This window comes from Diadema antillarum, unplaced genomic scaffold (assembly GCF_040938485.1).
Source record: "Diadema antillarum isolate AM-2024a unplaced genomic scaffold, OU_Dant_1.0 seq00000102_RagTag, whole genome shotgun sequence".
In the NCBI taxonomy this organism is placed as follows: domain Eukaryota; kingdom Metazoa; phylum Echinodermata; class Echinoidea; order Diadematoida; family Diadematidae; genus Diadema; species Diadema antillarum.
In genome coordinates, this window is record NW_027271189.1 from 79,305 (window position 1) to 107,242 (window position 27,938).

The following is a 27,938-nucleotide window of genomic DNA, read 5'->3' on the forward strand; positions in this document are numbered from 1 at the left end:
TCTTTCTTAATTTTCCATGAATCGGTTCCTTTCCCCAAACTTTTCTGCTGTTAATTAGACTCCTAAATCCAGGTGTCTTCTCTTCTTTTTGATGACAGTCATTGGGCTGCGTAGTTTTGGCTCCTTGGCCCTGTAGACTTCATTGAAATCAAGACGGACAGCCAGGAGACGGAGACTATCATCTGAATGATTGGTCAACATCACAAGGAACTTTTGGACCATGTCCTGGTGTGGGAGAAAGGCAAAATGTTGATAATATGAGCATGATGTGGTACAGTGAATGGTGTGTCTCTACAGAAAACACACACCATAAGTCTCCAATCAAGTCTATGACACCTTCACCTTGTCCAATTTGATACACACACTAACAAGATGATGTCACAGTGGTTAAACAAACACAAAAATAAGGTTCAAGAGTTAAGTAAGCATGAAAAGGCAGACATGGACAGGTCAGTGGCCAGACTTATCTCTTGGCCAACATGTGTTTAAGTCTCCTTGACATAGATGCAGGTTTTGTTGCCCCTAAGATTGTTGACTTGCATAGCGCTACATAAATATCTTTAAAGTGGCAGCCCATATTTTGTACACATTTTTTATTTCTGTGTAAGTGTATAACAGTTGTATAGGTCAGTTACATCAGTGTTCCATTTTAGCATTTTTTTTTCAAAGTAGTACTTCAAACTTAGCAATACAAATTTTTCTCTTTTCTTTGTACAATGTCTTTTGGTGTCCATGCAGGAAAGATGACTTCTTATGACTAAAAGCTGTGATGCATTTACAGTAGACTACATCCAAATGATACACTGGTTAACATAGTATGTGGGTCAGCATCTTAAATCAGACAGTCCACAGTAAAATGCTGAAAAGTCATGGAACATTCAATATCTAGAATGATTGTTACCTGGTAGGAGTTAGCAAGGACATTCATCTGGGCCTTAGAGCTGGGCAGGAAAGTTCTCCTGAACTCTGCCTTCATTTTCTCTTGGTCTGCCTCCTCCACTGCACTGGTTCCCCAATCACCCTAGAAACAAATTGACATCAACATCTTATTTCTGTCATCACAGGAGTGAGCATCTTCCATCACTATGGCAACAGGATGACACATGGACATGCAAACTGCTAAATCAGATGTATAACTATCCTATACCCTTTACTAAGGGTGACATACACTGGGAAATAACCACATCAGTGGTAACTTGTCATCCTATCCCCTTCTGAGTAGATACACTCACATGTAACATCACCTGGGAATATAGATCATCAGAGAGAGATAAGATTTCTATCTATCAACAAACAATTTCTACAAAGATCCTCTGGCATTTTGTTGCTCGTTCGTTCATTTGTGCATTCGTCTGTTCGTTCATTTGTGCGTTTGTTTGTTTCTGGGGAGTGGGGGTACTCTCCTTCCTTAAAGGACAAGTCCATCTTCATATACATAAGGATTGAGAGAATGCAGCAATATTAGTAGAACACATCAGTGAAAGTTTGAGGAAAATTGGACAATCCGTTCAAAAGTTACGAATATCTTAAGTATCTGCGCAGTCACGGCTGGATGAAAAGACTACTACAGTGTATGATGTCACATGCGTACAACTATATAATGAAAATAAAAAGAGAATTTCACACAACTTTACTTTTTTAATAAAGTGCACAGTTCTTCAACTTGCTACTGACGTATGTTAAGGGTAATATTATTCCCCCTGCCTTCTGAAAGAGAGAAGTGAAGTGTTCTTTTGTTACGGGAGAAAAATGGAAATATGTTGAATTTTCTTTATTCTTTCTTTACATCGTTGTACTCATGTGACATCACAAGCTATAGTAGTCTTTTCATCCAGCCGTGACTGAGCAGAAACTTCAAAAATTCATAACTTTTTAACGGATTGTCCGATTTTGCTCAAACTCTGACTGATGTGTTCCACTAATATTGCTGCATTCACTCAACCCACATGTCTATGAAGGTGAACCTGTCCTTTAATTCCTTTACACACACTTCATTTTTACACATTACGTATATGTTCCTGAAACACAATATACCTCTGTCCTTACTATGAAACAAGAATCCACAGGGTTGGAACACACATTGCTTTTTTTTTTTTTTGTGGGAATCTCTCGGTTGTACCAAACAACCCAGTGCTTCTTCGCGTGTGTATTTTGCCAAGGTTTCCTTGAGGTGCCCAATCTTGTTCAAACATTTAATAATACCCCTTCTCTCAAATCAAGCCTATCACCAGGGATATGACCTTTCTTTAAACCAAGTGAAAGGTCACCGACCTTTTCTGTCCTTGCATTGATAGCCTTGGAGATGGCTTGTCTCCTATTCAACTCCTCCAAGGCCTTGGTGAACATGGTGTCCTGGGAGTGTTGGAACTGGATGATGAGATCAAAGATGACTCTCAGCTGGTTCAGTAGAGGCTGGATGGGGCGAGATGGCAGACAGGAAATCAAGTCATTTTTAGCAGGGAAAATCAATATATCACCTTGCTGTTAAAGATCTTAACCTGTTGAAGATTACTCCCTAGTATAGACAAGGTTCCAATGACATCATCAAGCCATGTTGAGGGGCAGATAATACTGTGTATGCTCTGTGGGGGCCCCAATACACATGGGCAAGCATGTAAGCATAACATCTTACGTCTCATGAAAGGCAGGCAGGTATGCTGTTAGCGTGTATCATGCACTAGAAGTATGCGCTTGATAGACACATGATCTGTTTTTGTCTCTCAGGCAACATGTCATTTTCAACATCACGGAACCTCACTTACACTTAATCATGTGTTTACGGAAGCATGTGTAATAGGGAAATCAGTTTGTCCTAAATAGGTTATGGTGATATACACTTACAATCTAAGTGATTATGTTACTTTACAGGCAAAACTCTTTAAAATGAGGTGTATGAGACAAAAAATCTAATTTGTTCTTTCAGTTAATATCAGAGTTCAAAATACAATACACATAAAGCAAATATTTCTGCATGACTATGAGATTACACATCATTCAACGAGTATAGATATCTCTTGATATTCAGTGTACACTGCAATATTGACAAATAACTGCAGCAACATGAGGCTAATGGTAAAATCATATTTAGACACAACCCAAGTGGCCAAACAACAGGTGAATGTATCCAAACCTAACAGCAGTGACCAGCCCAAGGGTCATCTATCCAGACCTAACCCCAGTGGCTACAACTAGGGTCACTTGTCTAGACCCAGACCTTTCTGGATTATCCCCAGTGACCAGCCCAAGGGTCATCTCAGACCTAACCCCAGTGGCTACCACTAGGGTCACCCAAACTGCATTGGTCAGTCCCATGGTCATCTATTCCTCCTCCTCACCCTTGACTTGTCGTCCAGTAGGGCCCTCCGCAGGATAGTGTCCAGAAAGAGTTCATGGGCAGCGATGATTTGATCCAGGTCTGCTGCTTCAGTTACATTCTTCCAGATGGTGTCCCAGGAACACGCCATCACCTGACACATGGCAGACAGGGAATGAAGAGGGCGCTTGTCAATTGCTACAGGTTGAGATCTCATTTTTTGTTTGTTCATTTCCATCTGAGATGATGGCTGAATAGCCCATATTTAGCTATGCTAAGCTGGTTTTCCATGGGGTCCAGTTGGATGTGAGGTGGGACCACTTCACCGGGTTAAACACCCTGCTCTTTGCAATGAATGAATGAAGCGGGATCTTTTATGTGCGTGAGTTGTGACTCCCTCACACACGGGACCTCCATTTTATGTCCTATCCGAGGGACAGAGTGTTTTGCCTCTTGCTAGAGGGGACGGTATGATTACACACAACACTGCTCAGTCCAGACTCGGGCTTAAACCCTGGTTGCTTGGGTCGGAGGCAGACGCACTACCAACTGAGCCAACTCACCGCCCTATTGTAGATTACTGTATTCACAAAAATCCATTCATTTACTTTTCATAAATAAATTACTGATTCCACAAGCAGATAGTTAAGTCTAAATCAAGATGGGTCCCTTTGCCTTGTGATGATAAACTAAAATGTACTAAAGTAAAATAATAATGAATAAATGAGAAATATATACTGCACTGACAAAGACAGCTGCCTGGTAAGATCATGCTTATCTTTCACTGAAAAATGTCAGGATTAGTAGATATGCCATCGTATGAAGGTCATCTTACAGCAAACATGAAACCTACCTCAAAGTTGATGTAGTACTGCATTTGGTTGACAAAGTGAATCATCTCTGCAGCAATGGTGTGACAGCGATGAAGGAGTGGATAAAGCTCTGCCAAAGGACAACAAATAATTTGTCTTGATGAGAGCCCAGTGGCAGTAACAGGCAACAAACCTCTAACATTGCAAACACGACATTCAGAATGAAAATAATGACACCACACAAAAAAATTACTCTTATTTTTAATAGCCAAGCCATGTGAACATCCAACCTTGCATTGCAGAATGACAAATTGTGAAAGATTTATTTATTTATTTATTTATCTATCTATCTATCTATTATCAATCTATCTATCTATCTATCTATCTATCTATCTATCTATCTATCTACCTATCTATCTATTTATTTATTCATTTATTTATCTACTTATTTATTTATTTATTCTATTCAGTATTGTTTACCCAGGATAGCCCCATCAGTGGTTTATACGCTGTTAATTACCAATATGCAGTGATGATCAGTATTACACAATTTTCTATATTTGTGTAGCCATCTAGAATGTTGGTTATGTTGTAAACAAAAGTATGAAAAACATTAAAATATTCGTCAGCATGTTCTAGTAGGGATAGACAGTCTGCTCTGATAAAAGGAGTTGCCTGCATGGGACCTACCAGGTATGGAGCGCAGAGCCTTGGCGTTGGCCATCTGGTTCTTCCAAACCTGGGCCAAGACATACTCCATACGCTTGGCTCGCCAGAGGAAGTTGAAGACTCTGAGGTAGAGGATCTTACACTGTGCAGTGAAGACTGTACTGATTGGACCATCAAGATGGTAGTCAAGACTGAAGACATCCCAACCAGTGTCACCGGGAGAAATCTGAAAACAATGTCACAAATTCACACTTTTAGAGCCCAAAACCATCAATGGTGTACTGAAATTAAAGTCTGTTGTTACTAACATCAGAGTCTCTGAAACAGGCTAATTTTCAATCATTCAACAAATTGATTGACACTACATGTATGCAAAACCTTAGAGATATATCTTTAACATGAATCTTGAAGTAATACAAAACATACTGGTAATATCAGACATGGAATTCAGATGAAAACATAAAGCTCAGCGACACTTCGTGGCAGAAGCATAAAAAAGGATACATAGAAAGCACTGATTGCAATATCGTCGGGTGCCCGTGCATTGGCCGTTAATGCAATACAATTTGTATTGCGTTAACGGCCAATGCACAGGCACCCAACGATATGTAATATCAGTAATCATGATGTTATAATTGTATTTAGGAAAATGAATGAAAAATGAAAGGATACTGTTAACAATTTGATCATTATAGACACAGGTTACTAAACAAACTATTCAGATTAGCCTATGGCAATGAAAGAGACATTCACAAATCTGACAGACATTATTAGACTGTTTAAAAACAGCACATTTTTATTCCCCAGTCAAACCTTGTTCACTGCTCTACTGCCATGTACACATTGCAGCTGATATATTTGTGCAAACATCAGAAGATCACAGGTTTAAATCTTCACCATCTTCAACCTTTCTGCCAACTCAAATTCTACACATCGCTTGTTCACACTGGGTCCCACATTGCAGGGACAGTCAGAAGAGATCTTTCCTTTTTTATGACTGACTGGCCTGACTACCATTGACTGTCCCAGAACTGGTGGGAGAATCACAGTTTGAGGCACGCCCTGCCATTTAATATCAGAGTTTGCATATGCACACATTTGATGAATACAGCCAGGTGCTATCAAAATCGAGCCCAATGTCACTCTTCCTTCCAAATCTTGTTCCCGGGTCTGACAAGCTTCGCAGGGACACCGTGAGAAATCCCAGTGAGCGTCCATTCTACGGTTTTGGAGGGAAAAGTACTGCGCCACAGGACTTTCCCCTCTAGATCCAGAGTGTGTGTGTGGGACCTTGTGTGAATGTGAGGAAAGAAACCCACCTCAAGAAGTCTGACATCAAGCCTGTTGAGGATGTCAGAGTCTTCATACTGAGCATTGGTAGCTCTGACAGCAGTCTCCAAGACTCCAGTCAAGTTGTGAAGATACAGCATGTTGGCTGGCTTGGCTAGATCAGCCCTGGGCATGACAGGTGCAAACATACTGGTGTCAGTGACAGCAATAGGTAACGTCAAAATTCCATTAGGACATTAATCACGAAGGAGCAGTAGTCAATGAAGAGTTTCATCAAGCCATTGAGAATATGAGGAAACATAAATAAAAAAAGTCTGCAAATTTGCTATGCCAGTTAAGAGAGAGAGAGGTAACCTGCATATTGATACTTCTCATACATGGTGCAGAAAAGCTGAATCTTTCTGTCACTTAAAGGGACGCAGTCCTCACGAAATTTAAAAAAATATGTTGTTGTTGGTACCTCAAATGAACTACTTTCATCATAAACAAACTTTCAAATCACCAAATAAGCTCGTACATTTCGGTTAAAAAAGTGTTATTTATAAATACATGTTTACTATTTATTTTTATATCAATTGTAAATATAAATAAGCTTGAAATATTTTGTTTGAAATAATAAAACCACATATTGTCACATTTTATGAAAAAATCAGATATGATCATTTTGAACACTTAAATTGGTTTTCTGAGGCACGGCTGTCAACTTGAGAGTAGGGCATCAAGGACGTTGCACCTTTTGGCAGGCTCTTACACGATCGCTTGCAGGAATTATTTTTTAAAAATCGCGTACGGAGACAATTTTTGATGTCCACGCGTATAAATTGGTGAAAGGTTAAAATATTTACTCTTCTTAATTATCAGTACAGTGAAAATCTCAGGACTGCTTCCCTTTAAAGAGCTCGAGGAAAGAAGCATCATGAATATTATGACCTTAAACTGTTTTTCAAATTTCCAGTGTATGTAAAAATGTAATGCTACATGCAGATTCAAAAAATAATCTTAAAAGTGAAGAATTTTAGTCTTATTGAGTATGATGAAAGAAAGGCTATCTAAATAGCATTTTTGATGACATAACAGCAGGAAATATATATTGATATGTAAAATGGCACAACTCCTATAAACACAGCTTGAAAGCACATTTTCTCATGAAGGAGGTAATGAAATCAATGATCAACCATCACAAATACAAGAGACCTGTATTTGAAGCAGAGTAGAGTAATGTTTACCACAAACACTAATCTGCCTAATCTGTAACATTCTCTCCTTGACTGTATGTATGAGTATGTAGGAAAAGAGAAAACTCACTCAAGAAGGTCCATGAGATGCTTGATAAAATCTCCCTGACCTAAGAGCAGGTATCGCCTCATGGCCTGTACAACCACAAAACACATACACACCCATTGGTATTCTTTGCTTACAATGACTTGTAAAATACACATAATTTAAATTTGTCATACAAAGTTTCATATCATTTTAAATTTAGGGAGGAGTAAAACCTTGTAAAGTCGATACAATGAAGTAGAAATCAATCTTCCTCTAACTCTGTAAAGTTCAAGGTTGTGTCACAGGCAAATTTAGAACAATGACTATTACTTAGAATGCAAAACATTGACTGACCAAAAACCTGAAAATAATGTCTATGGTACCAAATTATTTGGGAGACAAAAACAATATATCAAAAACACAAACCTAAAATCACAATGCTATACATTTGAGTGAGGGTTCATCCTATAACCACTCCGATAAATGAAGACAGTAACTTGACACTTCAAAACTCCTTGCTTGAATGTGTCAGGTCCAGAATCAGTTGACACAAATATGAAATACAATATTGTACAATGGTGTCAGTTTACATTTCATTAAAAGTAAATTTACCTTTCACAATTCCAGCTACTATGATACAATAACACCAAATAGATAATGTGCCCAATACATATTTGCATTCAAAATCAAGAGAAGAGTACCTTGATATGCAGCAGTGTCACACATCACATTGAAACACCCGCACCAAGGTTCAACCTCCCATGCCAAAATTTGACCGTGCGCAAAGGCATAGGTTTCTACATATGGCTGGCAGTCAAAATTTGGATGGCGTTATGGTCAAATTATGGGCAGCTTGCTTTACTTTGACACCTATGGGTACTTTACAACAATGGGAGCTCTTCTGAGAATGGACCCCAAGAAAAACTTTCTGAAAATTTGAAACAGGTAACTCATGCTAGATATGTTAGTACAGTGTATCACTATGACAACTTCACACTGTTCTTGAAGAATTTTTCTTTTAATAGCAACTACTAGACATGGATGATGGTATCATAAAGTTTAAACAAAAATCTATCTATGTATGGAATGTTAGTTTGGCTAGAGGAAATATATCAGCTTCCAATCTTACCTTGAGGTGCTCTAGAAACTTGAACTGTGTCTGAAGGATGTGAAGAAGTCTCTTGCTGGTGTCTCTGTACTCACTGTCTATCACTTGTTGGAAGGATCCATCCATGTCTTGTTGTAACAGCATCTCAGCTAAAGATAAAATATATCAGAGTCGCAGAAAACTCATCAGTCCTTGCTGGAGCACTGACATACGTGTAGCAATGAAAGCTGCAGGTAGAGAAAATGTCTCTAAAACTTATTTTGAAAGGCTAGCTTCAGTCATTCCAAGTTCTGAGAAAAAGAAAATGCTAAATACAATTCGATATGGTTGAAGGCTAGGACTCATCATTTTGGTTGTTTTGCTATGGTTTTTAATTGATGCCAGTGGCTCATACACTTTACTATGTCTTCCATCATCAAATCTAGAAAAGGATGAACTTTGCATTAATCCCAATGGTTGCCTTTAAACAGGTTGCACGACTTGCAAAGTCCTTGGGGGAATAAAGATAAAAGGGAGTGCATGCAATTTCAGCTCACTCTTTCACATATGATACAGACACAATGGCAAATTTGATAAGATGCTTTGTTCCCATCAAAAATCATGTATGAGGAAAGTAAGGCAATATCTCATAATCATACTGATAATTCCAATACATTACTGATTTGCAAACTTCGACAAATTTAGTTCGGCTGTACAAAGATCAGTAGATGACAAACTTTTAGTCCAGTCCAGAAAACCTGAATAGTTCATATATCACTAATCATAATGGCATGTATGACCGAGGCATGATTGGTGATGACTCGAAGAAAAGACTGCGATTGATATAGACTTCCTGATTTGAGACATATGTGAATCATGACTCACTGTTTTGGTAATTGTTGCTGCCTGACGTGACAACCACCAGGGATTTCCCCTTGATTGGGGTGTGGTCCTTACACACCTGTCGCAGAAAGTTAATTGCTTTCCCAATGGACAGAATCTGTAATGGTTGGGGGAAGAAAAGGCAAACACACTACTAGTCTAGACTTGAGTTAATCCCTGGCAGCTTTATATCTACCTGTGGATGCATTCATTGCAGTACATTGCTTCAACCTTTGTGCTCTTTCAAAAGCATGCATGAACTGTAGCTATGCTAATGTGGTGAAACATAAAGAGTAGCGGATGACACTCTTGTGATGATAAATGTAACAATATTTTACCTTCTTTTTAACTATGATTTGGTAATTAAACATAATTTTTGAAATGAGCATGTTAAGTGTTCTTGCTTCAATATTTCATCCAGTCAAAGGAATGCTGAAAAAGTAGAAATTATTGCACATTTCATGCGACATGAAACTAGTGCAAAAATAAAGGATTCAAAATTTGGCTTGCTATATACAGTGTACACGTGAGTGATACTACTAGCTATTTTGATTCCACATAATTAAAACATGCACACTACATCCCCCCAGGTCAAGCACAAAAATGTCCTCTTTAACAGTACCCCCAACTGATTTTTTTTTTTTTAATCTGATTGACCATAACAGTATTTTTTTTTTCTTGAAGGCATGTTCACACACTTTGTGGTTGAAAATGTATTGAGGCCAAAAAACTGCTCAGAGAGAATTCAGAATTGTAGAGAAAAAACATTTCAAATTTCAAATTCCACAATCAATATTTCATAGAGTTTGCCACTTAAAAACATGAAACAGATGATGTGACTTTGATGACAATGATTGAAACATGTGTGCACCTTTCTAGCTTGTTCCATGCTGATAAAGGAAGGCACCATGGACTTCCTCAGGGAATATTTCTCATGCCACAGCTTGTCCTCTTTGATTGACGGGTCAGCTGCCACAAAGAACTATACCAAACAAAATCACAGAAAAAAAGAGAAACATTGCATTTGGTTGCATTGGTTTATCTTTTCCATTCTAAATATTAAGTTTTTAAACACATTCTTTGTGTTCCAGATGACTAGTATAAAGGAACCTGACAGAAAGCTGTATGACGTCAAATGGCACAATTGTATCATTACACATTCCATAATCTTGTAATTTACCGCAAAAACTGTTGTTTTAGTGTACAGATATTTTCGTGAATGAAGAGTTCACAGATATCTTTGCGAGATCTTCTTTTTGCGATTCAACACTGAAAGCACTAATGCCTGTCTGTTCAAGATTATGTGACATTATTTTTGTGCATTTTTAAATTCATGGTCAAACAGTGATTCACAAAATTTGCAAAAATTAAACCCTCATGAAAATAACAGCATTTACAGTACACAGCTGGTACAATTTTTTCACTGACATTTCCTACATCGACTGATGGTCTGTCTACAAACAGAATTCTACTTGGATTGCTTATGATCCCAAAAATGGGTTTTACTTCCAGAGCAGTCTACAAATGATGGGTTCACCATTTTACAATCCACTATCAAAGAGGCTAAAGCATGCCACCTCCCGCCCCTCCCCAGGATGGAATCATCCACCAAGAAACCTAGCAACCACGTGACATGGACCAGGGCAATGGTCAGTCTGCTTCACCTCATTGTGCTTGTCCTCCAGCTGACCATCAAAGATCCATTTGTCCAGCATCGTCCTGATAGGAAAGGCTACCAGTCGCAGAATGTGTTTGACCAGTTGCCGTGTGGAAGGGTCACCATGGAGTGTGTAGGAGTGGATGGCTGAGGCCAGGGAACCTCCCTTTTTGTCTTTAAGTCAACAAAAAGAGCAAAGAGCCAATTTCCACAAGAAAAGAGTCGTCACTGCACATGAACGGAATGATATATACAATTTCATTTCCTTTAAAAGGTTTCAAGTTTCAGCTGAGTTTTCCCCCTCAACCAGACTGCTGAGTGGGAGACAAGGGAGTAGCCACCCTACTATAGACAGTCAATCCTTTAGATCTAATACCCACAGGTAATTTTGAAGTACAGAAAGCTAACCAACAAACTAAGGCCATATTGACCCCATTTTCACTGTAGATTGAAGAAACAGAATCATATAAACATAACGTACAACAGTTGACAAAGTGACAGTAAGATCACACTTCAATGTTAAGCTCCCAACAAATTTTGATAACATATACTCAGTACAGCATAATTATGAAAACTAACCCTCTCAAAAGTGTACATTGCAAATCAAGTTTAAGTTTGGAGATATCCGTGACCAAATCAATCACATTTTGTTTGAGTAATCAGAGACTATGACGGCCTGTAAACTCACCTGCACACCCGTCCACCAGGATGGCCAGCTGCTTCATACGGTGGAGGGGGTCCAAGGTCCAGACATTGAGACGGAAGAGAGACAGGTTGCTAGGCGACCCCTCCTCTAAGCCCACATCTTGCTCTTGAAGTTGCTGGGGCAAAAAAAAAAAAAAAACACTCACAAACGTCAACAAATCATTGGATAGAAAAATAACAACTTTTATTGGATACATCAGCCACAGACTCTTTGAAGAATGTGAAAAAAACAAAAACAAGTTAGGTATGCCAGGTGCAAATTTTACATTGATACAGTTCTCATTCATCAGGCATCTGACTAATAATTTTGTTCCATGGAAATTAAGTGAGTAACTGAGTTGAATAGAATTCTCCCATAACTCTACAGTAACTTGGAAGTTGGCAAATCATTTACAAGTGCAATGAATATATAATACATATAAATAGATATATAAGTGTCTGTTTCTGTTCAATCAAGGGGACTTTAGATATTTTTTAGTCAAGACAGGAAGAAACACTTGTTTGTTTGTGTTTTTTTTATGGCATCTCCTGCAGAATCAGGGGCCCATTTCATAAAACTTGTCATCAGTGACAAGTTGTCACAGATGTGACAAGCTACTGAAATCCTTGTATCTAATTGGCTGAGAGCAAATTTGTCATAGAAATGTTGCAGTTGTCACTGATGACAAGTTTTATGAAACGGGCCCCAGGAAGACTTGGTAGATATGTGGTGGTAGCATACAGGTACATCATAACCCATGTCATGGTATGAAAGGGGTATCCTTCACTCACCTGGGCCTCTAGTACTGCCAAGAGTCTGTAATACTCTGTCAACTCCTGCTGCAAAGCTGCACAGAAACTCTGCAGTGAATGCAGCAAGCAATACATATCATTCTCTGTTACAAACTCCACTGAATACAATTCAATATAGCTTAGTCTACACCAAGTGTCAATATCAAGTGGCTACACATCACAACATTTCTGCCTGAAAGAAGGGAATTTGCCTTGTTCTGTAGGGTGCGGTTACACAGATTTTCTCATTTTATATTTTTGCTGTTACTCAATGACTAAGATTGTATGTGTGATAATAGTACAGATCAAACACATGCTCTTATTTACAGAGTAATAGTAAAAAAAAAAGAATCTCTGCAAGTTCAGCTTTAGTTTGCTCTCTCTCAAGACTAAATGGGGAAAACATGTACACATAATGCACTAAAAAGGAAAATTTGTCTCCCTTCAGCATGTGTCTAACTCTACTAAAAAATTTTCATATTTATCATCATCACACCATACATGCATAGCTTAACAAAAAAAATTTAGGTAGCATGGAGAAAGGTCCCCTGTACACCAAACAGTCACACTGTTACTACTCAAAGCTTGTATTCTGTATAATCAAGACGGGTCTATCACTAGACATATATGTCAAACATGTTGACTTCTTTAACAAAAAAATCATGTAAATGTCAAATCCTTCCAAGCTTTTCAAATTTGTATTGAGTGATAAAGTGAGATTTCATCAAATGCAAAGGATAAATAAATGAGCTATTATACAGTTGTACATTGAAAATATTCAAGCAATTCCTGAATGACGGATTGCTGAAGTTCAACTGAATTTTAGTCAGAATAATGTCAATTATATTATCTGCAGAGCTTACCTGACCCACAAGGCCAAAGGCTTTGTCATTATTCCTTGCATCAATGTAGCGTCTGACTTTGAGATACAACCAGCCCAGTTCTGATAACTTGTGTACAAGATCCCTACAGGGGCGTGGTACTCCAAGCTATCAAACAAACATACAAACAAACATGATCACAAACATCAAGTTGCATTTCACATAGTCATATGGAAGCTGAAACACACATGTCGCTGGGGTGACAAGACCTTGTATCTGCAATTTTGGTGAAAATGACTTTTTTTAATTAATGGTCAAATAATGGGATAAGTGACATCCTGTCCAAATCCCAAGTGTCTTACTTCAAAAATGAAGCCACCACAGCTTGTCAAAGGAAAGGCTATCCCATTCGCTATAATGTTTTGGCCACCATGAACATTTTTTTGCAGATACAAGGTCTTGTCGCCCCAGCGACGTTATCTTACACGTACTTAACTCAATTTTCTCTTGATTTCAAAAATATATTTTCTTATTTTTGATGAAGAGAAGACATTCTAAATATAATAAAATGTTGGCAGTTGAGGAAGATTTTTGTAAAAGCATTTCTCTTTATACAGCATTTCCATTTACAGCATTTCATTTATCCTGACTTATCACTAGTGGATTTATCATTTGGGCATAATCCAAAACACCTCCAATTACTCTATATGAAGAAAATATATCAAGTTTTTCTCAATTTTGAATGACATTATTGTTTTTCTGTCACATGAAGGTTCTTAACCTGTTGTGATGTTCCCTGAATAGTGTCCTGCAGGACAGGTGACCCCCTGGGGAAAATAGTTTTATCTGGTTGTCAGTCTTATGTCTACATTTAACTTCTGTGCTTTGTAATAGGCATCAAAATAATGAGTGATTTGAAGTGAATTTGCCATACATAGCAAAATTCATCATGATTCACTGTTGTCTGTCAATAAACATATTTACATGTATATCTGTACACAGGAATATGTTCTCTTCACCACCAGTGACTGTCAATTTCAGACCAAATCCTACTATATCCAGAAAGTGTCAGCAACATGATTAAAGCTTTCATTACGCATATTCCTTCTCGGAGCATTCCATTATACCTCGCATATGAGGGTCACTTCAATTTAAGCCAATCTGAAGCAAGGATTTCAGTACCTTGTACCAGTTTGTCAAACAAGAGACCCGGGGGGTCACGCGCTCACCTGAGTATCGCAAGTTCACCTTCCACGCATTCCTGCAGACTCTTACCTGAGAACATTGGAAACTTGTTCTTATTCATTAAATTAGGAGGTTTGGACCCCCTGGGGCCCCCAAGGAAAGTGCCCATTCAAACACTTTGAGATCTTATCCCTATGGTAATGCTATTTGATAAGTTTGGTGAAAATCCATTATGTTGTTTTCAGCAAGAAGATGAAAATTTAGGTCCACATTTAGACCCCCCCCCCCCATCCCATCCCGCTTCCTTGGGTTCCAAGGGGGTGGGGGGCACACCTGATTCTCCCATGAACAAACTTGAAACAACAGTCATCAATATACTGACTCATAGTATTAACTTAGCTCAATCACTTCCAGTTCTAGAGAAAATCTGTAAAGATTCCTTACGGGAGGGGGAGGGGGTCCCCTGGGGCCCCCAGGTGGAGCATGGTGCCCATTTGATGGAATTGAGATTCTATCCCCCCTAGGGATGCTACCTGCCAAGTTTGGTGAAAATTAAAAGTAGTGATAGAGTTTTCAAGAAAAAGATGAAAATTTACAATTTTGGTCCAAATTTAGGCCCCCTGGGGCCCCCAAGTGGGACATGATGCCCATTGGATGGAAATGAGATTCTTTCTCCCTAAGGATGCTACCTGCCAACTTAAGTGAAAAAGTGTCATTACGGCATTTTCAAGAAAAAGATGAAAATGTACAATATGGGCCCCATTAGGACCCCTCTAAACCCCCTCCCCTGGGTCCCAAGGGGGGCACCTATGATTCCGCCATGAACAAACTTGAAACTACAGTCATCAATGCACTAATTCATAGTATTAACTTAGCTCTATCACTTTTGGTTCTAGAGAAGAAGATTTTTTAAGATTCCTTAATTTTGGGGGGTTTGGGCCCCTCTGGGGCCCCCCAGGTGGGGTATGGTGCCCACTTGAACAAATTGAAATCCTATCCCCCTAGGGATGCTACCTGCCAAGTTTGGTGAAAATCGGTCAAGGGGTTCTCAAGAAGAAGATGAAAATGTAAAAGTTTACGCACGACGCACGGCGCACGACGCACGACGCACGACGCACGCCGGACACCGGACGAAGAGCGATCGCAATAGCTCACTTGAGCCTTCGGCTCAGGTGAGCTAAAAAAAAAACCTGACAATATCCTTCATGAAATTCCTCAAGGAAGGTGTACAAGCATTTGTTTAGAAGAGCATCACATGTTTCTATGTCTGCTGAGTTGTATGTGAAAACTGAAACGTATTTCCTCACAATTTTTTTCTTGAAAAGTTCTCAACCTCCTCCTTTCATGTGTTCATACTAAACTGGAGGCATACAGCAAAACCACCTTCTCTTGGGCACTAGCTACAGCCAATATCTGAATGATGCATACCGTGGACTCCCATTATAATAACGAAGTCCTCGGGACCGACAAATTTCTTTCGTTATAACCAAACAAATGAACAATAAAAAACATAGAGCCGATAATTTTGGGACCTGGATTTTTACTTCGTTGTAACCAGGATTTTGTTGTAAATGTGTTCGTTACAACAGGAGTGCGCTGTATTAGCTTTTTTTTTTCAAACATTTCAGATACTAACAAACAATATCTCTATCTGTGGAAGAACAAACAAACATGTGATTGGTCCTTTCTAAATCTTTACCCCATGGACAATCCTGAAGGCATCTTCTGTCTTGCTGTATTTGATCATCTTTCCATCAATCCCTTGGAAGACGTAGATCAGGTCATGCACAAGAGTCTTCTCTGCCACTTCAAATGATGCTGCAAGAGAGAAATTTCTTTTTACACCACGACTGAAATCTCTTTGCCATGAAAAAAAAATGCTATCCTAAACAAACATCCATCCTGAATATGAATGAAAAAAAACTAAAACTTCAAATGAATGTAGGAACTAGGGAAAGAGCTCAGGGGAATACCTTCTCTTATTACTAAAGATGACAAGATATTGAAAAAAAAATGTTCACACTTGGTGAGTTTCTGAGACATCAGGCTTTAGGCCTATAAAGGAAGGTTGTAGACCATCAGTATGGAACAGTCTGCAGCATGTGATCAACATTCCCAACCCAAACACACACACATCCCAGCATATTTCTATTGGCTGATGGAGCAGCGATGGGAAGGCACAGACCCTGGATATCAATCGTTAGTGTTTTGTCTGTACATCAAAATAAACATTAGCATAGTATTTATAACAGGAACTGTCAACCTTGCAAACAGCATTGCAGTACTCTCAGGGCTAAAAAGGCAGATTTTTTAAAAAGAAAAATAGTATTTTCAATGAAATATTGAGTACAGAACCACTTATGACAAGCTTTTGGCAATAAATTTTGATTTGAATGAAAACGAAATAAATCTCATGTGAACGCAGGAACTACGGAAAGAGCTCAGGGGAATACCTTTTCTAATTGCTGAAGATGACAAGCTATTGAAAACATCATTTACACTTATTGAGTTCCATAACATATCACTCAGGTTTTACCTGAGCTTGTCATTAGTGGTTCTACTCTCCAGGTTTCACTGTAAACACTGTATTTCTCCTTACTGTTCTCATCCTGGCCCCGAGAGATTCCCTCGACCTCCACTGTATTAGTCTGGACTCCTGAGGGCGCCATCACCATGTTGCCACTGGACCCTGTCGGCTGGACTGAGCTGTCTCCGATCAGCATGCGTGCTAGCCTGCCCCCTACAGACTGTGTGCCCGGTGTGACCCCATCAGTCAAATATCTGTCCAAACAAGAAAACCAGGAATACGAGATTGCTGACTTGAATATGTGATTACCTCAGTATGTTTCTACATACTGTCAATGGTTTTTAGAGGCGGTGCTTCTAAAAGGTGTAACAGCACCCTCAATTTTTGGCACTTTGTTAACATCAGAGTGAAGTTCCATGTTTGAAGTCTAGTGGAATCAGCTGCAGCCGGTCCTGTGTCATTTCTTGTTCTTCTATGGATGAGAGGAAAAACACTCCAAAACTTTCAGACAGAGAAAACATAGACAAGAGATCTGAGGGTCTCGCGCTCACCTGAGTATCGCAAGTTCACCTTTCACACAGTCACTAATCTAAATTACACACAGCTCTACCAAAATTTGACAAGGCATTCTCAAGTAGAAGATGAACATGTACACTTAGGGCCCAAATTCAGACCCCCCCCCCCCCCCCCCCCCCACTCATACTAACAATTGTAGCTCTATCACTTTTTTACACAAAGATTCCTTAATTTGGGGGGAGGGGGGAGGGGGGAGGGGGGCAGGAGCATGGTGCCAATTCTAACAAATTGAGATCCTAACCCCCTAGGGATGCTACCTGCCAGGTTTGGACAACATCCATCATGAGGTTTTCAAGAAGAAGATAAAAATGTACAATTTAGGCCCCAATTTGGACCTCCCCAACCCCCCTCCCCTGGGTCCTAACTTATAGTATTAACTTAGCCCTATCACTTCTAATTCTAGAGAAGATTGTTAAAGATTCCTTAATTTTGGGAGGTTTGGGTCCCTTGGGGCCCTCCAGGTGGGACACAGTGCCCATTTGAACAAACTGAGATCCTACACCCCTAGGGATGCTACCTGCCAAATTTGGTGAAAAATGGGTCATGGTGTTCTCAAGAAGAAGATGAAAATGTACAATTTAGGCCCCATTAGGACCTCTCCCCCACCCCCCTCCCCTGGGTCCCAAGGGGGGGGGGGGGGGGGGCCACCCCTGATTCCACCATGAACAAATTTGAAACTACAGTCATCAATGTACCAACTCATAGTATTACAGTAACTTAGCTCTATCACATCTGGTTCTAGAGAAGAAGATTTTTAAAGATACCTTCAGTTTGGGGGGTTTGGGCCCCCTGGGGGCCCCCTGGGTAGGACATGGTGCCCATTTTAACAAATTGAGATCCTAATCCCCTAGCAATGCTACCTGCCAAGTTTGGTGACAATCTGTCTTGGGGTTTTCAAGAAGAAGATGAAAATGTAAAAAGTTTACGCACGACGGACGATGGACGACGGACGCCGGACGAAGAGCGATCGCAATAGCTCACTTGAGCCTTCGGCTCAGGTGAGCTAAAAAGGATGACCAGTATTTGGGAAAATCAATATCCAAATGATTCCATTTCAATTCAGAAGGCATCCAAATAAACAAAATTTACCGTGTATACAGCAATAATCAAATGTGTCCACACATAAAATTAAAAATCACTTTTCCTAAAGTGCATATTTGCAGATTAACTTATCTTCAAGCAGCGTAATTAACTCACAGACTAAATTCTGTTCATCAGGACTTTCAGTACCACCTGTGGTATTAAATATACACGTGCACATTGCATGGATTGATTGACAATGTCAAATATGATTTCTTTTGAGAGACTACACCTTTAACCAGAATACTAGAGAGACAATGAGCTCCACCCACTCACCCTGGAGCGTAGGAGTGTGGGGTTGGTGTCGGTCCACTGATACTGCTGATAGCACTTCCTGAGCAGGTACATTGTAGAACACAAAATGGAAGAATATCTGAGTGAAAACTAAGGAGTACTGTAAAAGTGGATATTTTCACACGACTAATTTTTTGCACTCAGCTGGGTAAGGAGAGTTTTGCGTGTTTTTAAATCCAGGGAAACAGGACATCAACTACTGGAACATATATGGCAAGCAAAAATATTTGTGTGCCTTTATTTTCACGCTAGCTTCAGGTTGCACGGAATGCGCACAAATTTGAACACCATGAAAATTTCCACTTTTACAGTGTCTCTGCAATCTCTAGTCATTTAACTATTGCATGATTTTCACCAGTTTAATCAATGCATTGATGTGTATTGGATTTGAGGTAAAAACCTGTAAGCAGTCTTACACAAATCAGCACAGTTCCTATTCAAAATATGAAAATAAAAACATCCAAAATTATAACAGTAAAAAGCAAACTGTAAACTCAGATAATATCACATTAAAAGGTATTAAAAGAAAAGACAATTACATTCTATTATGCAAAAATCTCACTCATGTTTTACTGTCTAACGAAGTCATGATCATTCATCCACATTTCATTCAGAGACAAGAAATGTAGTCATGTATGCACAATGTCTTTATCATATATATTGTTCTTTCTCTTTCCATGTGATAATGCTACTGCAATTCACATCACAGGCATTTTCAGGAGGATTATCACATTTTTAAGTAATCACACTTTTAAGTAATTACAGATAAGGATGCCTAAATTGATGGCATCTCACAGGCTCTGTATGCTAACATCAGGATTTCCTAAAAAACAGGTACCTAGGTAAATAATTTCTCACGTTGGGTTTATGACATGATACTCAGATAGTACTCCCCTACATGACAACGGAAAAGTGTGAATTATCGCTGATGATCATGTTAAGACTACAGATTTCATTGCTCTTGATTTACACATCATGCCAAGAGCCTGTAGGTTATCCGAGTTTAAAAAGATGTTTTACACTGGAACAGCTTTCTCTGACTTCACACTCACCGATCCCACTACTATGTGAGGATTTGGAGGAGATGGTCCCAGCACTGATATCTCTTGGTAGAGGAGTCTGGGTGGGGTGCATAGATGAGCCCCGCCCTCCACCAAGAGGCTCAGCCCTGGGCAAGTACGGGGTGGAGGTGGCCAGCTTGGGTAGACCTTTACCAAATATAGCAGCAGCACTCTTGGAGCCCTGTTATAATACATGTTATATTTCAGTCATTCACAATATAATCAACATGATTGTCAGATATCATCAGTATGCAGAAAGTGCAGTGTAAGCTGTCATTTTGCTTAGGGTTTTATCTTTGTCAATTTTGCAAATGATGAAAAACACATGGTGGAAGACCAGCTAAAGGTGCCTTACCTTTAAATCCCTACCATAAATGCACATGGATCTATGTAAAAATAGCACATGATTTTCCAAGGAACCAATCCACAAACTTGAACAAAAGTCATCTTAAGAAATTTACTGAATGAGCTGTAATGTTACATTCAAATACATGGAGAAACACCCAAGCACACAAATGTTTGGAAAATCATGCAGTCACTATCACTATCAAAATATCTATAATGAACAAATATTGTCGAGCAAGCAATTGATATCTTAAATAGTTTATTTTCACACTACTGAGAGTGCTACTATGATAGTGCGCACCTAATGGTAAATCTGGTTACACTGATTATCACTTCCAAGAGTTTGTTTTTTTAATCTTCATTATTCAACTACATCAGAGATAATGCTGTCATGAAGAACAATGCAGCTAATATTTCTTTTTCAAGTCGGAACATTATAAATGCCTTCATTTATCACATAAAACAAATAAAACAAGCAGCTGAAAAGATGTCATATTCAGTGACATTACTGGCACATGCTTGATAAAAGTCATGGAAGAGACAAATATTATATGTACTTTTTGCAGGATCAATTATCACCTCAATTATGATTGGTATAACTATTATTACTATCAAAGCATGATCCTTAGATGATTCATTCAAACACTTACCAGCTTCTTGTTTCCCTGTTTCTCCTCACTCAGTGTCAATAAAAGATAGAGAGCAGCCCATCTGTTCTTCAGAACTCCCTACATCCACAACATGAAAAAACACATTATGAGTTTGCATACCACTTGTTCGTGTATTCAAGCTTGACATAAATAACTGTAAATCATGGACTCCATCACTGTGAGAAGATACACTTACAAATAACATTCAATGAAAGTGACCTAGCTCATATACAAGTACTCTTGAACTTTCTCCTCAAGAAGAAAAGCAAAAGTATCAAAAGTATCAACACAAATGCACGAAAATTAAATTAAGCAATATTACAGACATAACCAATTTGTAGGATTGCCAATTTTCCTATTAGTTGTGCTAATCAATAGTCAGAACACAAAAACAAATTACAAACAAATTGGTGGAAGAACTCAACCCCTCAATAATCACTTTGATAAAGAAGGGTGATATATCAAAAGGGAAAAAACAAGCATTACTGCAGTTCTTTTCTTGTACCTGTTTAATATATTGGTATTTACCTGTGATTGCAATTTTCGATGCAGTTCTGAAAAGTAGGCTGCATCCATCTCTCTTTTATCCTTGGCCACTGGAAGTCAAACATATGGTGAAAAATGGCAAGCTTGCTAATATCATTCTTGCTTTCTTTTGTGTGTATAGAGAAGAAAGGTGCATCCATATGAATCTATACACAGGACATTGACACACTGACATACCCTGCATTACCGTGAATGTGAACCCTTTGAGGACGAGTCCCGAGAATACTCGGACAAGTGTCAATGGAAAATGCATGTCGTAGCAAAGTCAGCCCGTCCTCAAGGGGTTAATGTTTCACAAACATAAATTCCTACTTGTAGAGTTTGTGTCTTGACTGTCATATGCTTACAAGTTGCATAATTTTGATTTTAATATCACTATCATTTGAGCATCTTTCCATGGCTTCATCATGAACATAATAGAATTTCAGTACAACAAGATTGGTAACCTACTAATCATGCCATCTGAAGTCTACACAGCTTTGAACAATGTTTTTAACTTAGAAGTAACAAAATAGCATGTACTGCTCCCAATGAATCAAATTGATGTTGCACACACTTGTATGTATCTACAAATTATTAAAATCATGTGCAATATAAATGATACTATGTTTTTCTGTAATTGCGATTCATGAGTTTGCTACAAGTTTGTTTAAATACAACCTAAACATTCTTTCATCTACTTTCTTTATTAAAGGAAATAACACAAGAAAGTCTCACAATTCTTTTTTTTCTTTTTGTTCATTACCACAAAACTGACTATCTTGATATTGCATATGTACATTGAAGTTTGTAGCTTCCTTTTGTTTACTCTTTTATTTTCCCAAACTACCTTCAATTTTTTTTTTTTTACATATGCAATTTCAGAATAATACAATTATTATTTTCATTGTACTTACATTTTCGCTTTATTCTTTCAGCAACTTGGAATTCATCATTTTCTATTGTTGGTGTCAAGTTGCTGAATGGATGAGAAACACAAAATTGCTTTAACTTTAAGAGTCATAGTGGATTCTGAAAACTAACAGATTTCACAGCATGTATTATAACACATATCACAATACAAACAAGCCACCATTAATGCATGCCAAACCTGGGAAGGAAATACAAATTTGGGTAGAACTTTCAACAAGTGATTGTGATATTCTACCTAACTGCAAAATTAATTTATCACATTTCACTTCTTCCATTTAGACAGGATTTTATAAAATTGTTTGACCAAGTCATGTCATAAATCTTGACTGCATTAATCCAAATCAGTGTACAAACTTTGTTTTTTGCAGTGATCACGAACTGTCTCAAAACTCTGAATATGTTGCAACGCAATATATAGGCCTACTTAGAGCTGTACATAGCTAATGCAGCGAATGCATCGTGTACTTGCAGAAAAAAATTAAAACATGACAGATCTCCTCTGTAAACAGAAGTAAAAGTACCTTATCTTGGTATCAGATAGTCAAATTTCATACATATCTCAGTTATACCATGCATTTTGGGATCAGCAATGTGCCTGAACAATGAGGTTTACCTCCGTGTTAAGTTATCATAGTTAAGCTAAAATAGGGAAAATAAAAGATGGCAATACACATAGATATCACATACCTGCTGATGACACGAACAACATACTGGAATTGGGTTGAAACATCCTCTCCTATGAACGATGAAACATCAATAAAATCATTCCCAAAGTAGATATGGAGATGAAAATAAAATCAAAGCTTTTTTTCAGAATCTATGGATGTTTCCTAGTCTCTTAAAGATATTTAATGTAGGACAGGTTTACACGCAAAACTGAAAGTATCAAGATGCTATTATAACTAGTACATCATCTGATTCATAAATCCAGTATGTATCAAATTCCAGCACAGTGCTGTCTAAACACATCAATAATCTGATCAGGAAAAAAAAAAATTAAACAGAATCAAACACACACGTATCTTTTTTTCCATGCACAAGTAACTAAACTTCAAATGACATTAACATTCAAAAACAACAACAAAGATTTACAGACACACCCACAAACATCCTAAGAGAAGTATACAGCTATTTTTTCCCCTCTTTAATAAAATGTTTTGACTGATAAATCAAGAGAGGGAGAAGAACATTACAAAAAAATACATGTTCTATGAACAGATATATTGGTAAAAAGAAAAGATGGAAACAGACAAACAAACGAAGAAAGGAACAAACCTTCTTTTTTGTTGAGTATTTTCTGAACCAGTCTGTGCAGTAATCCAGCTGGACTCTGGTCCTCCCCAGCCTGGCCCACTTTGGCCATTTCAGCAGAGGCCATCGTCCTCCTCACGAGACGGCCTGGATAAACCCACGAAATGAGAAAAAGAAAGAATCATCAACAGGCTAAGTAGATTCTAGAAGGCAAACTTGAATATGACAAGATGTTGCAATGTGACATCATATTCAAAGCTTTGATACACTTCATGATTGCCAGGGGCAGATCTAGCTTTTTGCCAAGGATGGGTGGGGGTGGAGGAGGGTTTCCAGCCAGGGCACAGGAGGTTTACAATGAACATCTCATTTTGTTCTATACATTAATACAGTCTATTAACCAGCACTACCATAATATGATGCAGCACGTGTTACCCTGGGGTACCACGTTGTGTAGCGCCACCTCACGTCCACTCGACGACAGCCGCAGAGAAATGCATGCACTGGTGTACATGTCATTCCCATGCCACTGCATACCATACTATGCAGCCATGGTACGCTACAGATGCTAGCAGAGCGTGTGCTTCTGTGCAGTGCGGTGCAGTGCAGGAGGCTAGCGTGCGCTAGCTCCAGCACCAAAATAATTTCAACTTTTTGGCAAGCCAGGGTACAACCTTTAAAAAAAATACATAATTCAACAAAATGGCTGATTTTTATTTGGTACCCTGGGATACCATTTTTGTCATCATATGTAGAATGTGAGATAGAGAGAGCCTGTTGTATAGTGATATGCACGTTTCCCACAGTTCTCTCACGGAAAATTGCAAAGGATACCAAGAATCCATGTTGAGGCACTGCTGACAAGAGTGCAGACTTATTATTCACGAAAGTAAAATGTACATCTGTACCTCCAACAAGTCTTATCAACATGACATTGTACATGCAACTTGACATCATAAAGTTTGTATGCTGCTGTAAAATCTGTTGTTCCCATTAAAGGGGCCCTGAAATCCAAATGCATGTTGATTTGTGTTGATTGATGATACCCTAAACATCACTTTTGCGGTGAAACGAATATCTAGAAACATTCCATAATAATGATTGTTTCTTCTATTTTTCTTGAGATTACTTGGGAACGCCCACAAAAAATCCTTCCAAACCAATCAATATTCATATTCTTGAGATGACATCATCTGTCAATCACTGCTAAAGTGCTGAAATGTTTAACAAAAGACATTGGAATGCACCTTCCCCTCCACTCAGCATAACTTGCATGTTTCCATCTTATTAATGTGACTAACAAAAGACATGGCGTTTGAAAAATGACCGCACAACCGCACGAAATGCTCCATACAATCACTATATCGGTACACATTAATAACATGCTCATTCACAATATTACGAAGTTAAATTTAGCGCTCGAACAACTTACTAGTACTTCAGTCAAAAAACGTAAGTGTACTGATATAGTGATTGTACGCGTACGGAGCATTTGGCTTGCCGTAGACGTTCGTGCGGTCATTTTTCAAACGAAGGCGGCGATGAATTGGGGAGCGCTGCAAAGAAGTGGAGAAAACAACCAGAAAACAGGAGGAAAAAGTGGAAGAGGTGAGTCAAAATGTTTACTGATTAATCCTGTATATATTTTTCCAGATTGGTTTGAAAACCAAGCTGGAAAAAATAATAATATAAACTAACCATTTTTATGCGGGGGGAACTGGGTCGAAGTTGCGTTAAACCAAAATGATTGCAACCATCGCAATAGCGTATGTATCAATGGTGTAAAAAAAGCGAAAAACTGACCCAGTAAATGTCATTACTGTAATTATAAATGAGAAGTTTTTCGCGGAATAGGACATATATCTAGATCTAGACAACCTGATCTAACATAACCGTTGGCGTTGCCGTTAGGTCTACTTGTCGGTTAACCGCAGCAGCGACCCCATACAATGTGCGTACCGTATCCATGTTACAGCGCCCCGCGCCGGGGTTACTTGTCGATCAAAGTTACGTTTAATATTAACGTTAGGCCTAACTATACACAGCCCAGTCGCTGTACGTAGGTACGTCGCGACATTCGCACAGCGTACTTACAGCGTCTGATCGGGCTACGTTAGGCCCTACCTTCCTTCCTCTTCCAGATGACTGAGAATGTCTGTGACTAGTGTGAGATTACGATTGCGGTCACTCTCACAAAAGAAGGGAAAAAAACACAACGGTCGATAAGTACTGTAGTACACATACAACGTATGCCCTGATATATGGCCGGGCAAAATAGGCCCCACCACCGCGTGTCCGTACTAATAGTACGGCGGCTCGCCTATTTATACTCGTGAATTCAGCCCCACCGTGTGGCGTTCATCGGTAGGTAAGCACAGCGGTGGGGCTTCCTTCCACAGTATAATACTCGTGAATGCGGCCCCACCAAACGGCGTTGACGCGAAATTGATACAGCGGTGGGGCCGATTTCCACAGCATAGCATCTTTCGTCCTCTCTTTCTTCTCGGAAGGACTCTCTAATGTCCCTCGACTAATTTAACGGCCAATTTAACCATAAATACAACCCTACCTAACCCTAAACCCTAACCCTAACCCTAACCCTAACCCTATTGCCTAGGACCTACCCTTGCTTGCTAACGCACGGGTGCACGTGTGCACTGCGGTGGGGCCTATTTCACGATTTTGCCTATGGCCGTTACCTTCAATTTGGCAATTGTGCACTTTACGGCCCTATATTATCGGTGCGAGATTTTACCCTAATCGAGCAGTGCATGCGAATTCGAGTTCCTATCAGGCACCATGGTTCGACAGCGGGTCTTCCGGCACTGTACTGTGTACATGTGTGTGAGATTTCGTGTTGGGATGCATGCAGTGTGTGTGAATGTGTCAACGTGCGTGTGTGTGATGAAAGCTCTTACGGTACGCCACATGGTTGCTCTAACGCCCTTCCCTGCCTGCGCGGCGCGGCGTGATCGAGCGCGAGTTGTGCATTGATTGGCACACAACTGGAACGCAATGAGTGGTAAATATCCGTGCTTCAATCATGATTTCAAATGAATGAATTTTGCGTGATCACTAATTAAACCTATTCCGGAGGGCATATGTCCGCTGCGGCCTTGGCGGAATTATTCTGTAAAATAATAATAAAAAAACACAAAATCTTATCTCGACTCGTCAGTCCGTTTGTGTTTATTTCGTCTACGCAGTCTACCAGACGTCGTGCGAAGTGTGTATAGCTACCAATTTTAATACGGGCAGCCACTACATGGACACACACACACACACAAGCGCAAGCCCCGCCCGCATGGTTGGTTTGCGCGATCAGCTAGCTCCGCAGAAGCGGCGTGAGTGAGGCGGGCTTTTAGTGACCTTATCACTTGTCAAACGGCGTTCCATACAACAAGAGAAGCTCTCCAGCTGCTCAGTGCGGAATGGTACCGTTTATGGGATATCACCTTAGCACACGGCGAATGAGATACCGATAATATAGGGTCGTAAAGTGCACAATTGCCTTTAATTTTGAAACTTATATCGTGTCATAGACTATAGTGTCATAGACATAGTTCTAGTGTTATGTTAGTAAAGTTAGTGGTCTAAACATAATAAATTTTAAGGCTACACAGTACACTACAGAAAAAGCAGCACACGGGACTAGGCAAAGTGACGAAGGCGCATATCGATTGCGATACGAGAAAAATGATTTCTTTCGTTTGCTTGAATTCTGCCCAGAATGTCTGAATAAATGCAATTCATCTTCGGCTACCTTACTTTTTATAAAAAAGAAAACTCACACTCAGCTCAGTCAAAATGCAAACGTTTATGATCCAGCGTCAGGACAGGGTAGGGTAACCTGCCGTAAAACTAACCGCCACACGTAACACACACAGCACAGTCAATCCTAAACATTCAATGTTGCGCGCGTGCCACGGATGAGAGGCGGCGGCGCGGCCGGCTGAACGGGGGATCGGATCGGATCGGAAGTGATCGCCCAGCCCGATTGGTTATGAATATGTATGAGTTCTCGTTTCGGGGGTAGACATTTTTATTTCTGTTTTTGATTGTCACTATTTAATTTTGACGTCACCTTAATTTCGCCTATAATTATGTCATTTACCCCTGAATGCCATTCTCGAATGATGTTATGTGATGAAGCCATGCTGATTGGGGTGTAGATCACGTTGAAATGCTTAATGGAAGTAATGGGTACAATTAAGTGACCTTACTTTTTTTTTCAATTTAAA

At 39.3% G+C, this 27,938-nt stretch overlaps 1 protein-coding gene across 1 annotated transcript; it reads right to left on the reverse strand.

The window, feature by feature from the left end:
• Nucleotides 1–27,592, reverse strand: LOC139726841 (gamma-tubulin complex component 3 homolog). The gene is made up of 25 exons (XM_071637834.1): nt 27,489–27,592; nt 23,722–23,844; nt 23,134–23,182; nt 22,431–22,492; nt 21,517–21,584; nt 20,989–21,066; nt 19,985–20,174; nt 18,915–18,972; nt 17,055–17,236; nt 16,155–16,273; nt 13,313–13,438; nt 12,450–12,518; nt 11,662–11,794; nt 10,981–11,147; nt 10,188–10,298; nt 9,320–9,434; nt 8,477–8,604; nt 7,390–7,454; nt 6,114–6,249; nt 4,816–5,020; nt 4,167–4,255; nt 3,336–3,467; nt 2,272–2,412; nt 902–1,021; nt 1–225 (listed from the first exon to the last, which is right to left on the reverse strand). The coding sequence occupies exons 2-25, from the start codon at nt 23,822–23,824 to the stop codon at nt 55–57; spliced, it is 2,817 nt and encodes a 938-aa protein (XP_071493935.1). The 5' UTR covers nt 23,825–23,844; nt 27,489–27,592; the 3' UTR covers nt 1–54.
• Nucleotides 27,593–27,938: the final 346 nt, after the last annotated feature.

Bases quoted from the DNA above. Each gene is read 5' to 3' on its own strand.
- LOC139726841 (XM_071637834.1), bottom strand. From the start codon at position 23,824: ATGGCCTCTGCTGAAATGGCCAAAGTGGGCCAGGCTGGGGAGGACCAG. The intron at 13,439-16,154 runs GTAAAGATTTAG...TTTGTTTGATAG, and splicing joins CCTTCAGGATTGTCCATGGG to CTTGGAGTACCACGCCCCTG. The intron at 7,455-8,476 runs GTAAGATTGGAA...GTGGTTGTACAG, and splicing joins AGTTTCTAGAGCACCTCAAG to GCCATGAGGCGATACCTGCT.